This window comes from Crotalus tigris, unplaced genomic scaffold, assembly GCF_016545835.1.
Source record: "Crotalus tigris isolate CLP2741 ecotype Arizona unplaced genomic scaffold, ASM1654583v1 scf7180000024364.846960, whole genome shotgun sequence".
NCBI classification, from domain to species: Eukaryota; Metazoa; Chordata; class Lepidosauria; order Squamata; family Viperidae; genus Crotalus; species Crotalus tigris.
Window position 1 is genome coordinate 709623 of NW_024100532.1, and position 13560 is coordinate 723182.

General features: G+C 41.2%; 1 protein-coding gene across 4 annotated transcripts in view; it reads right to left on the reverse strand.

Moving 5' to 3' along the window:
- Nucleotides 1-13560, reverse strand: part of CNTNAP1 (contactin associated protein 1) — an 84647-nt gene that overhangs the window by 15642 nt on the left and 55445 nt on the right. For 3 of the 4 annotated variants that reach the window (XM_039327681.1, XM_039327684.1, XM_039327683.1), the window contains 9 exons: nucleotides 9924-10073; nucleotides 8489-8660; nucleotides 7326-7432; nucleotides 7123-7242; nucleotides 6619-6822; nucleotides 5356-5512; nucleotides 5117-5244; nucleotides 2215-2382; nucleotides 1361-1579 (listed from right to left, as the gene is read on the reverse strand). In XM_039327681.1, the coding sequence (XP_039183615.1) occupies nucleotides 1361-1579; nucleotides 2215-2382; nucleotides 5117-5244; nucleotides 5356-5512; nucleotides 6619-6822; nucleotides 7123-7242; nucleotides 7326-7432; nucleotides 8489-8660; nucleotides 9924-10073 (1425 nt within the window). The remainder of the gene's footprint in view (nucleotides 1-1360; nucleotides 1580-2214; nucleotides 2383-5116; nucleotides 5245-5355; nucleotides 5513-6618; nucleotides 6823-7122; nucleotides 7243-7325; nucleotides 7433-8488; nucleotides 8661-9923; nucleotides 10074-13560) is intronic. The other variant, XM_039327682.1, reaches the window with a different exon arrangement.

The window sequence follows — 13560 nt, forward strand, 5'->3', positions numbered from 1 at the left end:
CTTTGTTAAAACGTGAGTTAAAAATAGCGATTGTCAAGCTATGAATCCTACTGCCTTTAAGACCGCAGCGTGCTCGACATATCTCTTTTGCTCACTGTTTTGGTACTATGATCTATGGGTGGGGGGGAAAGAGCACTTAATTATCTACATACTGTCTAGCCTGTTTCAGTTCCTCATAATCCATAGTCTTGGTTCTTCTGCCCTCTACTGCATGGGTCCCCAACCCCCGATCCATGTACTGGCACCGGGCCGCAGCATACCAGCAACCAGGCCATGCAAACAAGTGAAGCCTTATCTTCTGGATGCAGGCAGTACACGAAACCGTGCCCCCTCTGGTCCACAGAAACTTCTTTCTCCAGAGAACCGGTCCCTGGTGCCCAAAAGGTTGGGAGCCTCTGCTCTATTGCTTTAACGTGAGCCAGTTCTTTCAGTCTTTTTAGTCAGATGACCAAATAATATGTATTTTATGTAATCAATTAGTTAAAATATTTGTATTATCATCTGTCTTAAAACATAACTTTGAGTGGTTCACAACAACTAAACCCCAGAACTATTTAAAAAAACATAAAATTACAAACTGTAAAACAAAAACCTGGTGCCCCAGTCATTCCTTTGAGATCTCTTAACAACCTATTCACTCTATCCCAGTGCCTAGATAAAAAGCCAGGTCCTGATATTCTTCCAGAAGACTAAAGGAAGAGGGACTTCCAGATCACCTGTGAAAGGCTGTTCCATAAGGAAGGGGCAGCAGCAGAAAAGGCAGCTCCCAAGGTTCCACTATATCAGGGGTCCCGAACTCCTGGGCCACAGCCTGTTCAGAACTGGGCGCATAAGCGATGGGCACGTGTGCTTGTACTCCATTTGTTTGAGCGGGCACACCAGCTGCTGACATGGAATGATCTCCTCCCCTCCCCCCCCCCAGTCAGCAAAGCTGGAAAGGTTGGGGACCACTTCACTAGATGGAAAAATGGATAGGCCTACTCTATCCATTCTAGTGAGACAGCAAATATTGATAAAGATAGGCAGTCCTGCAAATAACCTGATTCCATGCTATGTATAGCTTTAAAGATGATAATTTGAATTGCATCCAAAGAAAACTGAGAGCCAGTGCAGCTTATGCAAGAGAGCTTTACATTCAAATTATTTGCTCCATCACCACTGATGTATATAATTACATATAATTCATTTACTGAATAATAGATACTGTCTCTTAGGAAACTGGACTCACAATCTGAAATGTGATGTTCTATTAATCAAAAAGTCCTTTATCAAGTTATTATTTTGATGTAATTAACCAATTTCACAGGGCGCTTTAAATTTTTTCTCTCACATACATACTCATGTGAACATTCTTACTCACCTACATAGAGTGGTTTAGTGAGGTTCAGATGGATAAAACTCTGGGGCGGAGCTGCTCGCATTACCCAAGGAAACCGGTCAACTTGTAGCCGAGCAACTTTGACGTTGATCTCTGCTTTCACTTCATGCCACTCATTATCATTGAAGGGCATCTCTGAATGCACTGTTAAATTCTCATCCCCATTTCCAATATTATAAGCAAAGACCAAGTCTTGGGAAGCTATGGAGAAGTGACAGAATTGAAGAGTTACAGAAACATTTCAAGTCTGCTCAAAAAGAAATCTCTCCTTCCTTAGATATTCATGCCAATGCATGAAAGCCAGTATATTGAGGAGGGTACTGCTTCATTCACTAGCTGAACAAAGTCATTAGTAAAAAATCTCTCAATAGTATCTTAGAGGTCTACAGACAAATGTCTTAGAACACTCCATAAGCACATTTCCCCTTGTTCCCATAGTTTTTAGGCAGATCTTAAGACTGTAATAAAATTGAATTGAATTGTTCCTATATCCCTAATCTCGCCCACTGCATAACCCACCACTAAGAACATTACAAAGAATCTCTTATTTCAACAATTGGCCTTATTATCAGTATCATTAACCCTCATTTAGGCAAAAAACAGCTAGAGACAGCTTTACCAGCCTTTATATTAAATACAAGTTGGAGAAGGCTTGCTCTTTGATTTATTGCCAGCCCAACTGCTAATGACTAGCAACACTGTTAAAAATATGCCAGCAAGACTCTTAGGAGTTGCAATCTCAATGACCTAGTCAATTAAGTCCATGAACTAATAAAAAAGATGCTACACTGTGATAAAAGCAAAATGTATGCCCCATTGGATCCTAAATTCCATACTGTTGAGCTCCATGCGGATATAGTTCCTTGGGCCCACATTCTCTAGAAAAGTGCCTGTTGGTGCAGCAGTCTTGAAGAAGAAACTGATATCAAGACTGTAATTGACCTTGAAGGTAGGAAAAAGCAGAGCTGTTCCCCTGATGAAGGACACTGTATTCCAGGAGTTGCCTGCAAATCATGAAAAAAAAATATAATGAGAAAATTTTCATTCGATGGTATTTTAGGTTAAGGGACAATTATTTATGAATGTATAAATGAATGAATGTATGAATGTACGTATGAATGAATCAATGGATAGATGGATGGATGGATGGATGAAAATTTATATGGCAGCTCAACTCACTCGGTCACTCCAGGTGGCTTACAAGAATAAAAGCCTAATACAAAAATAAAAAAACAATACTCACCCACCCCCATCTGCCTTCATGATAACAATTAGAAGAGCTTTATGATGGGCTCTATCCTACCCTGAGGTCCCCAGGCTTGTTGGCAAAACCAGATTTTCACGGCCTTGAAAAAGAGTGTCAAAATGGGCACCAATCTTTTCTCTTCATGGATGATGTTCATGAAACCACCATGAAGAAGGCCCTTCCTGATCCTACTAGATCAGCGGTTCTCAAGCTGTGGGTCGCGACCCCTTTTGAGGTCGAATGACCGTTTCACAGGGGTCGCCTAAGACCAAAGGAAAACACATATTTCCGATGGTCTTAGGAACCGAGACACCGCTCCGCATCTGTCTCCGCATGCCCTCCTCCACCATTTGCAGAGGGGGGAGGAGAGAGGCACTTTCGCTTCCCTTCTCTCTCTCTCTCAGGCGGCTCCATTGATGGATGGAGGACCAGGCCAGGCAGCACGGAGGTGGCAGGGACCCCTGATGATGACTGCCACTGTCCCTACCGCCCCCGCGCTGCCCGGCCTGGTCCTCTGTCCATCAATGGAGCCGCAATGGGGGCTCGTGCCGTGAGGCCCACCAGCCCCTCTGCCAGCCCGGCTGCTCCCCCCAGGCACCCCTCTTCCTCCCGGCTACCACCCGAACTGCTTTGGGGGCAGCAGGAGGAAGGAGAGGAGAAGGGCGAGAAAACCACTGCTGCCGCTGCTGCCCCAGCTGAGCTGCGGCGCCAAGCTGGTCTCCATGCCTCCTGGTTGCCCAGCCGCGCTCCGTCCCCAGCCACCCTCTGCACTGTGCAGGACTTTCCCCTGCACTGCCAAGCCCGCCTCCCTCGCTGTTGAAGGCCGCCTTGGCCCTCTGGCGCCCAGCACGGCCATGGGGCTGCCAGGCAGGAGCGGCTCCTTCCCGGCTTTCCGGGCTCCAGGCTCTGGGCCTCGGAAGAGGCCATAGGGCGGGGAAGAGGGCGAGGCGGCAGCGATGCCCGCATGTGCATCGGAGGCCAGCCGGCCGGGCCGGGAGAGGAGAAGCGGCAACTTCCGAGCGGGAGCTGGCGCTCCGGCCGCACTCCTTGCATGCAATGGGCTGTGCAGCGTGGAAAGGGGCTCCCACGACCCAACTGCTGCGATGGCTGGAGAGGTGGGCAGGTCCCGGGGGGGGGGTGGCTGGGACAGGACAAGAGGTGCCGGGATGAGGATGGGGGCTCCAGGTTGGCAGGTGTGAGAGGGCAGCCGGCGGCTCTGAGGCACGTGGATTCTCCACGCGACTTCTGAGGCCCTGGAGGTGCCGCTGCTTGGCTCTCCACCAGGTTCTCCGCCAGAGCCTTCCCCCGTCCCTGGGCAATTGTGCAGAACTGCTTGTGCATCCTTGGCAGCGCCTCCCCCCTTCAATTTCCTTCCTTCTCCATCTCCATCCCTTCCCCTTCAATCTCTCTCTCTCCTTCCTTCCTTCCTTCCTTCCCCCTTCAATCTCCTTCCTTCTCCATCTCCTTCCTTTCTCCTTCAATCTTCCTTCCTTCCTTCCCCTTCCCTCCCTCCCAACATTTCTGAGCACGGAAGAGTAAGCTTCTCCATCTAGCATTGCTATATTGTGTTTGTGATTAATCACTATGCTTTAATTATGTTCAATTCATAACAATGAAAATACACCCTGCATATCAGATATTTACATTACAATTCATAACAGTAGCAAAATTACAGTTATGAAATAGCAACGAAAATAATTTTATGGTTGGGGGTCATCACAACATGAGGAACTGTATTAAGGGGTCGCGGCATTAGAAAGGTTGAGAACCACTGTATTAGATGGACCTCCTTAGAAGAGGGGACCTATAATATTCCTTTCCTCCCCTATTCTGATGGATTGGGTAGATGTAACTGGGAAAAGACAATCTTTAAATAACTTGGTCCCAAGGCATTTAGGGCTTTGAAGGTAACAACCAACACTTTGAATTGGACCCAGAAGCAAATTGGCAGACAATGCAGCTCCTGCAGGAGAGTTGACACATGTGCACATTTAGGCCTGCATAAAACTATGCATTTTGAACCAATTGAAACTTCCAGATATTTTTCAAGGGCAGCCCCATATTGCATAGAGCCTGCTGCAATAGTCAAGACGGGAGATGATTAGGGCATGGATGACTATGAGCAGGGATGGAGCAGAAACATTTTTTTTTTGTAGTTGTTTGTATACCTTGGTTGGGGCTGTGATATAATAATGTTACTGTTACTGTCAATTTTTCTTCTTTTAAAGGGATGGGGGGAATTTTTTAAAAAAACCTATACAAGGTTTACACACTTTTCTATTGTTTCCCATCAAAAACCAATAGGAACTATCACTGCATTTTTTAAAACATTTGTTGCTGAATTTCATCAGCATAATCTTAAGGTGTTCTGGGGGCTACAAAAATGGGGCTGGAAATGGTATACAAACTATAAACTTGAAGATTCCTATCTCAATTTGAGAGATCCACAGCAAAAGACCATTACATCATCTCCCACTTTGTCCACTACTCACGGTCTCCATAGCAACGCAGTGGACCCACATAGAACTGAGCCTCTGATCCAGTGCGGTTTGTATCGCTGACTACAACCTGCGTGACTGGAAGATGGTCTACAAAATTCAGCAGCCCTTTATCTGCTCGCCTGGAATGGGGAATGATAAACGGACCCCATCATTTATTAGAAATACTTAGTTTCAGTTCACAATATATCATCATCCAGACCCCTTTGAGAGAAGATGGAACCAAATCTCACCACATCAAGTGTTCAGCATCACAATTGCAATAGAAAAGGGGATTGGCACAGCTCTTCTCCATGCCACACGCACAACGCCCTAGGCCTGGAGGAGAGCCTCCCCAATAATAATGACGTTCTTCATTTCGTCCCATCCAGAAACTTAGTGGCATCCCAGCTAAGAGAGAACAAGGCAGAATATAAGTTGGAGAGGAAAGTCCCCTGCTAAATCAGACCAAAAGGTGCACCTAATTCTACAGTAGTTATCAAGATATTTTTAAGATGATCACAAATTAGTTGCGAAAAAAAATGCTGCTCCTTCAGTTGGTAAATCACATAATTCACATTGCTTTTCTCAATATCACAACTGATTTCATTGCACATTTATTATGTTCCCTTATTTGTCTCCCCCCCCCCTAAATTAAAAACTTCCAACACTTAGGCCTAGCTGTTCAGATATGATGGGGACTTTCACTCCCAGAATTCCTAGCACATCTAGAGGGTGGGAAGGTTTTTTTTTTAGTAGAGAAAAATCCAGTTTTCAATGAGTTTTTTCAACAACTTTCAGCTTTAGTCATTGGTGTTTACAATAGGGCAAACAGAATTGGATAGGGCATTAAAACGCAATTTTTAGCTGATTAAAAATAGATGAAACATTAATATACCCATTGTTTTGCATTCATCCCCGTTCTTAGTAATTCCTAACATGGAATATATTTCATTTTATTCTCTTCATACTGTGTTAATGTTTCATTGAGCTATTCATCAAAATTCCAAGTTCTCTTTCCAGTCCTATCCTTTCTTATCCACACTGCCAAATTTTGTGACTTAGGAGATATGTGAAATATACTTTGAATGGCTCTTCACCTTTCTCTCAGCTCAAAAGCAAGGTAAGTTGTCCAAAATAATGAGCTATAATCAATTCTCAATCGATATTCCTAACTCCAACAGGAGATAATATATGCACCTCCATGTTCAACTGGGGGAATCTTTGGTGCTCCCTAAGCTTAATTGTTTGCTTGTTACCAACTGGGTTACATCATCAGTGCTACTGAGCATTAGGTTTGCTCCCTAGAGAGTTTCCTAGCTCCCCAGGGAGTAAGGGAGCAAACACCACAATCACTAGAACTGATGATGTTATCTAATTGAGCGATGAAATGCCAGTAAACAAACAGCCAAGCTTGGAGGGCAGCAAGGAATCCAAATATATTCCCATCTCTTGGCTCATAGCTTGTGTGCAAATCCATACCATCCATAGAATGAAAGAATGTCATACATACTCACTCTGGCTATTGAGTAAGCGAGAGAAGTAACAGTGGAATTCAATTTGCTGCTCACAGTACTCAGAGGCATTTGCCAGGGCTGATACTTCCCCCCATGATGCATTCCAGTAGTCAACTGTGCCCAGGAAAGGCCTTTCTGGGCTGTAACCTGCTACTTTTGTGAGCCAGTGACGATTGTGACGAACAATGGTCCATGCACGGTCTTCTGGAAAGTACAAGTGGACAGGCAACAGTTCAAATTGAGGATCACCTGCATCTAGTTGAAAAATGTCTAGATGTGTTTACTTCAAATCCCAGGATTCCCAGACAGAACGGACATTAATGAAAAATTTGGGAGTTGATGTCCACACATCTAGAGATTGCCTGAAAACTGAGCATCTATCAGATACAACTGCCTCTTCTCTCTTTCATGTTTCTGATGACAGTTGAATAACTTTCCCAAAAGTTTCTAGAACACAAATATGTATCCTAAACAGCATTTCAATGTCCCATCCATTACCCTTACCTCTCATATCACAATAAACAGTAAAAGGTTTGAGGGGTCCGCTGCCATCTGGATCAATGGTATAGTTCCCAGACACTTTCCCCCTGATTCGATAAGCTTCACAGCTTTCCTTGTAAACGGCTGAAAAAGAAAGAAGGAAGTGAAAAAGCTATCCATGTTCAGAAGCCCTTTAAATCCTCCCTCACTCGCCCCAACAGGCTCACGAGTATGGCAGGTCTCCCCCATATAACCCGTCAAGTCACAGATACAAGTGAAGTCATCCCAGGTTTGGATGCATCGACTGCCATGTTCACACATGTTGGGGGTACACCTGGGACAAAAGAAAAAGCAAGTTATCACTGGAACTCTTCTGTCTGCACAGATCTAGGTTTTTGAGAAATGTGGCTCCTTTTTTTCTGATCCATATGCAGGACACTTCTTCAAAAATTTTCAAATGTTATAAAATGTCCAGCTGTCTATTACATGTGCTACAAACTTAAAATTGCCCCTACTTTACTGATTTTCAACATTTTCTCCCCATGAAGATTTAAACATTACACAAATTCTGGTCTTTATTATTTCTATTTGATCAATCATGGCATCATTAACTATATTTTTTTTTGTTCTTTCTTTACTATCGAATTTGGCATCTTACTGGAAAAGACAGTTATTACTTTATCTTTTCATATATCTGTTTTCCATAGCATTTTATTATTAGTTTGAACTATGTAAGATCTTTGTATTTCATGCTTTTGATTAGCTGAACAAGTCTCTCTGTCCACTTTACCTCATGTGTCAAAAGGACGTCAAGTTGTGCAAGTTTTTTGCCTCAGTGACAACTGCTCTTATATCCACTTACCATATAACAGTTTTGAAATATTGTTAACAGTAATCTTTTTTGAAATATTATCTCATTAACAACTAAGCTGATGACCTATTATCCAATCCAAAAGTACCCTGTTTTTGACAATGCAAGTGCTTCTGTAACTATCTGCCTTGAGAACAACTATTATCCTATCACCTTAGGCGTGGAGTTTCTGGGAGCAGCTAAGTACTACATAAAGAAATTCTTTATGATTTCTACAAAACTGATACTTATTTGTCTCTTGCCTTTATTTCACTTAACTCAGAACAGCACAGAAAGGCTCCTAATTTTATTTATAGAGTTTTGTCATTATTACATCTACGTGTTCCTGACATACTGGCCTATGCTGACATTGGCAAGATTGAAACTTGTTTAGATTCAGCAACAGTGATCTACATCCTATAAGATCATTCTCTAGCCATACTAATGCACACAAATTAGAAGAGCTTCTTGAATCTCTCATTTGCACCATCATTTAAGACCCAATTGTGCCTATCCAGATTTTGCTTCTCACAAACATACCTGTCTGTGATGCCACACACGTTGAAGTACACCTCAAAGTACTTGCCAAGCCGATGTTGACGAACCATGTCTAACTCTATCGGCTGACGATCCACGCTGACCATTTGCATGCAGCCATGAAAAGCTGTCTGATTGGACAGGCAGCCAGTTCGTAATGCTGGCTTGGGGCACCCTATGGAATATCAGTACAGCCATATGCATAAGAAAGAGATGCATAAGAAAGAGATACAGAGATTATATTTATCTCTGTGGATTGTTGTTGTTGTTAATTGCGAAGTCGTGTCCGACCCATCGCGACCCCATGGACAACGTTCCTCCAGGTCTTCCTGTCCTCTACCATCTTCTGGAGTCCATTTAAGTTCACACCTACTGCTTCAGTGACTCCATCCAGCCATCTCATTCTCTGTCGTCCCCTTCTTCTATTGCCCTCAATCTTTCCCAGCATTAGGCCCCTCTCCAGTGAGTCCTTCCTTCTCATTAGGTGGCCAAAGTATTTGAGTTTCAACTTCAGGATCTGGCCTTCTAAAGAGCAGTCGGGGTTGATTTCTTCTAGGACTGACCAGTTTGAACGCCTTGCAGTCCAAGGGACTCGCAGGAGTCTTCTCCAGCACCATAGTTCAAAGGCCTCAATTCTTTGGCACTCAGCCTTTCTTATGGTCCAACTTTCACAGCTATACCTCAGTGGATTAGGTCCATATTAATTTGTATTTAACAAACAATGAACCTCGGGGGGGGGGACACTATGGTTCTCCTATAAAACCAGATCCAGACAATGAAACCAAATAAGGTTTTGCAGAAGTGAAACCCCATCCCCATGATTTTCAATTAATCATTAGGGTTGTTCAATGTTTTTGTCTTGAATGGGAAACAGCAGTTTAGAATATGTGGGAGCGCAAATATAGCTTTATCTATTTGTAACTCTTTAAAAAGATAAGCTTTTTCCTAGGAACAAACAACAGCATAGTTTATTCTTATCACTCAACAATGCAATTCAGTTCACGAATCTGCTTTCCATCACCCTGACATTATTGAAATACTGTACCTTCAGGCTTACCCATCCAGTAATTCCAACTTAAAGCTTTAATTTAAAATCAAACGAAGTATTGATTCTGAAAATCCAAATGCTAAAGTGTGCAAAATTGGCATGCATACATAACAAGGTTGTTCTCTATATCTGGAAAGCTGTGCATCCCAAGCTTTGCATATGTTTTATTATTTCTTTTAATGCTTATCTCTGAAATCATTATATTTACAAAACCCACTCTTAAACAGAGAGAAGCTACTGCAAATTGTAAAACATCTTAGATTAGTCTTCCCCATTTCAATGTTTAGCAGATGTGTAAGTTTTCAAGTCTCACAGACAAAAGGATCTAAAGGTCTAAGGAAGTTCATCTGAGCCTTTTTCCCCATAATCTGTTAACAATTTACTATGTACCTCCGAAAAAGTATTGTTTACCAGTACGCAACTGGATGTCTCGGTCAACACGGAAGCTGGCATCATTCTGATCATCAATAGTGATAACAGCTGAGGATTCTTGTACTATCAAGGACACTGAGTGCCAAAAACCATCATTAAGACGATATCCTAAGAATGATAAAATACAAGGAATTAAAAACAAGCTATAGGATTATGAATAAACTGGCCAGATCTTAAGATTCCCTGCCCCCCACTGAAGCCACGGACTTTAAGATCTAGAAAGCCTGCCCCACACAAAAACCTGGTTTCCTTGAGTTTGCTAGCTATTTTGCTTTTTGTCTATTAAGAAATATATATTTTAAAGATTAGCTATAATGCATTATCCCCACTGTATTTGTAAGCCATTGTTTTGCACTTTCACTTCACAAGAACTGCAAAGATTATAAGCGGTTTTGCATGCCTAGAATGGTATCCAAGAGCCATTTGCCTAACAAGCTTAATCATAGAGAGCTAGTATCTCATATAAATAGCCTAACCCAGTCAACAGCAAGATCAAAAGGGATTCATCTTGGATCCGAACAGATCTGATTTAGGCAGTGAAATGAATACTACAAGTCAATTATAGCTTTTAAATACCTAAGTTTCTTTGGGAATGTTATCTTATTTTATATTACACTTCTCATGGCTACACAGGATATCTAGAAATGAGGTGGAAAAGTCAGAATAGGTTAAGGTGTAGACACAACAGATTTTAGAATAGAATACAACTGGAAGGGACCTTGGAGGTCTTCAGGTCCAGCCCGCTGCTCAAGCAGAGGACCTATACATCTCAGACAAGTGACTGTCTAGCTTCTTAAAAATCTCCAGTGATGGAGTGCCCACGATTTCTGAGGGCAAGCTATTCCACTGGTTAATTGTCCTCACTGTCAGGAAGTTTCTCCTTGTGTATGTGTATGGTGTATACATTAAAAAAAAATAATTAAAAGAATAGAAACAAATCTCTGTTTGAAAGAGAAAAGTAAGGAAAGCAAAGAAAGTAAGTGAAAAAGTACAAAGAAATAAATAGAAGGGAGGAGGGGAGAGGAGGAAGAGGAGGAGGGGGAAAAGAGGAGAGGAGAAGAAGAAAATGGTTTCTGGTCTTCTTAACACCAGTTATGAGTACATTTATGTTTTACCATCTTTCTCTAAAGTTACAACATAATTTCCATCTTTCCATAGTCTATCCTTTCTAATCATTAAAGCCATAAAATATTTCATTTTTTTTTCAATCAAAAACCTAAAAGGGGTTTCTAGTCATTATTAAGTGTAGTTATTGGCTTGGAGTTACTACTAAATGCAGTTAGATTCTATCTTAGGCCTAGTGCTCTTCAACATTTTCATAAATGATTCAAATAAGGAGACAAAAGGAGAACTCATCAAATTTGCAGAAGATACCAAGCTGGGGAAAATAGCCAACACTTTAGAAGATAAGCTTAAGGTCCAGAATTAAACACTGGTCTCTAGTCAACAAAATATAATTCACTGATAAGAAAAATAAGGTTTTACACTTAGGCAAGAAAATCAAATGTATAGAATACATGGTACTTGGCTCAACACCATTAACTGTGAGAGAGATCTAGGAAACCTAGTGAACAACCACTTAAATATGAGCCAGCAATGTGCAGCAGCTGTCAAAAAAGCCAATGCAGTCCTAAGTTGCATTAACAGAGAATCAAGGTCACATGAGATGCTAGTACTGCTTTATACTGCTTTGGAAAGACCACACTTGCAGTTTTGGCACCATGATACAAAAAGATGTTGAGATTCTAGAAAAAATGCAGAGAAAAGCAACAAAGATGATTAAGGGCCTGGAGACTAAAACATATGAAGAATAGTTGCAGGAACTAGGCAAGTCTAGTCTAATAAACAGAAAGATTGGGGGTGACATTATAGCAGTCTTCCAATATTTGAGGGGCTATCACAGAGAGGATCAACTTATTCCCTAAAGCATCTGAGAGTAGGATAAGAAGTAAGGATAAAGATTTATATGAAGCAGAGATCCAATCTAAAACTAAAGAAAACTTTCCTGACAATGAGAACAATAAACCAAAGAAACAGCTTACCTTCCAAAGTTGTGGGTGCTCCATTCCTGGAGCTTTAAAAAAAAAAACTGGACAGCCATTTGTCTGAAATGGTATAGGATCTCCTGCTTGAACAGGGGGTTGGACTAGAAGACTTGCAAGGTCCTTCCAACTTTGTTATTCTATAATGTGAATTCTAATCAAACAAATCAATTTTGTAACCTTTGCTAACACCAGCTATTCCTTTTCTGTGGGTATTTCAGAATCTTTCTATTTTTGTACATTTAATAATCTTGCAACACTTTTCTTATAAAGCAGAGATTTTCAAGCATTTTTTTTCCAAAGTGGAAAAATATCAGGAAATGGCTGGCTCTGAGCCACTTTGTGCCATACCAGAATAAGTGTACACACATACACACGCAAAATCAATTCAAAATCTAATTGAAGAAATCTGCTTTCTAATTCCTACCATAATTCAAGTAGTATTAATTTTAAAATATGCATGTAACTGAACTTGTTTTTCTAATTTATTAAAACACACAGCAGATTAAAGTTTGTAATTGTCCCTAAAGAAATTATATTAGTCATTTTGTAGCTTTTTGTGCTGCAGCTCTGTAGGAACCATAACTTCCTGAGTTTCCAGCCTGCACAGCCATTTTAAGAGTGCTCTAGAAATAAGGAGAAAAGTTGAGAAAATGGTTGCTAAAATATATTGACCTTTATCATATAACTTCATTTCCATTGCAGGCAGCAATAAGAAAAATCCAGTTTGGAATATACAAACATTGGCTCAAAGCTAGATTGAAAAACTTTAAAAAAAAAAGAAGAAGCAGAAGATGGGCAAATCACACACAATTTATTTGTAAGTAAACTGCATGAATATATTATTAAAATCCTTAGGATATCAATCTGACTTGAAAATACTTTACTTAATCTTTTCCAGTTTCTCCCTTAAAATTATCAATGGCAGAAATCCAAAACCTGATCAGAATTAAATATTATACATCAGTCAATACAAGCCATCTTTTGCAGAAGCCATCTTATTAAAGAGAGAATACAACAGGAATAGGAAATGCATCACAGGAACAACAGTGATGAATCAGAGTAGCAATGTGATATAGGAAACAAATACAATAGAGATGAATGATAGAGCTGCACATAAGGCAAACATAACACCCGTAACATCTTCCCCTTTTCATGTTAACGAAACAACATAGTGAAATTTTGGATGAAAACTAGCAACAACACTTCCTATAAATTAAGTCTGTTGGGTGGTTGTGAACATCTGCCATTACAGGTAAAGACTGGCCCACTCAGGACTATCATTAACATTGGTCTGTGGAATCAATACTGTGCATTCCCTATTGTCAGTGATTAAGTGTGGCCCAATAATACCTGAGTGAGTCAGGCCTGTCCTCTGTATATGGAGAATCCAGCTACTCAGCTACATGCAGATCCATACGATTGCAACGATAGAGTTCCATCAAGGTCCACTAGATAGGAGTGTACTGCTACTTGTTGTAAACAGATACCCGTTTTCTAGCGACCTGTTCCATCTCCAGGCAGCAGTTTCATACAGACTCGTTCCCCAATAT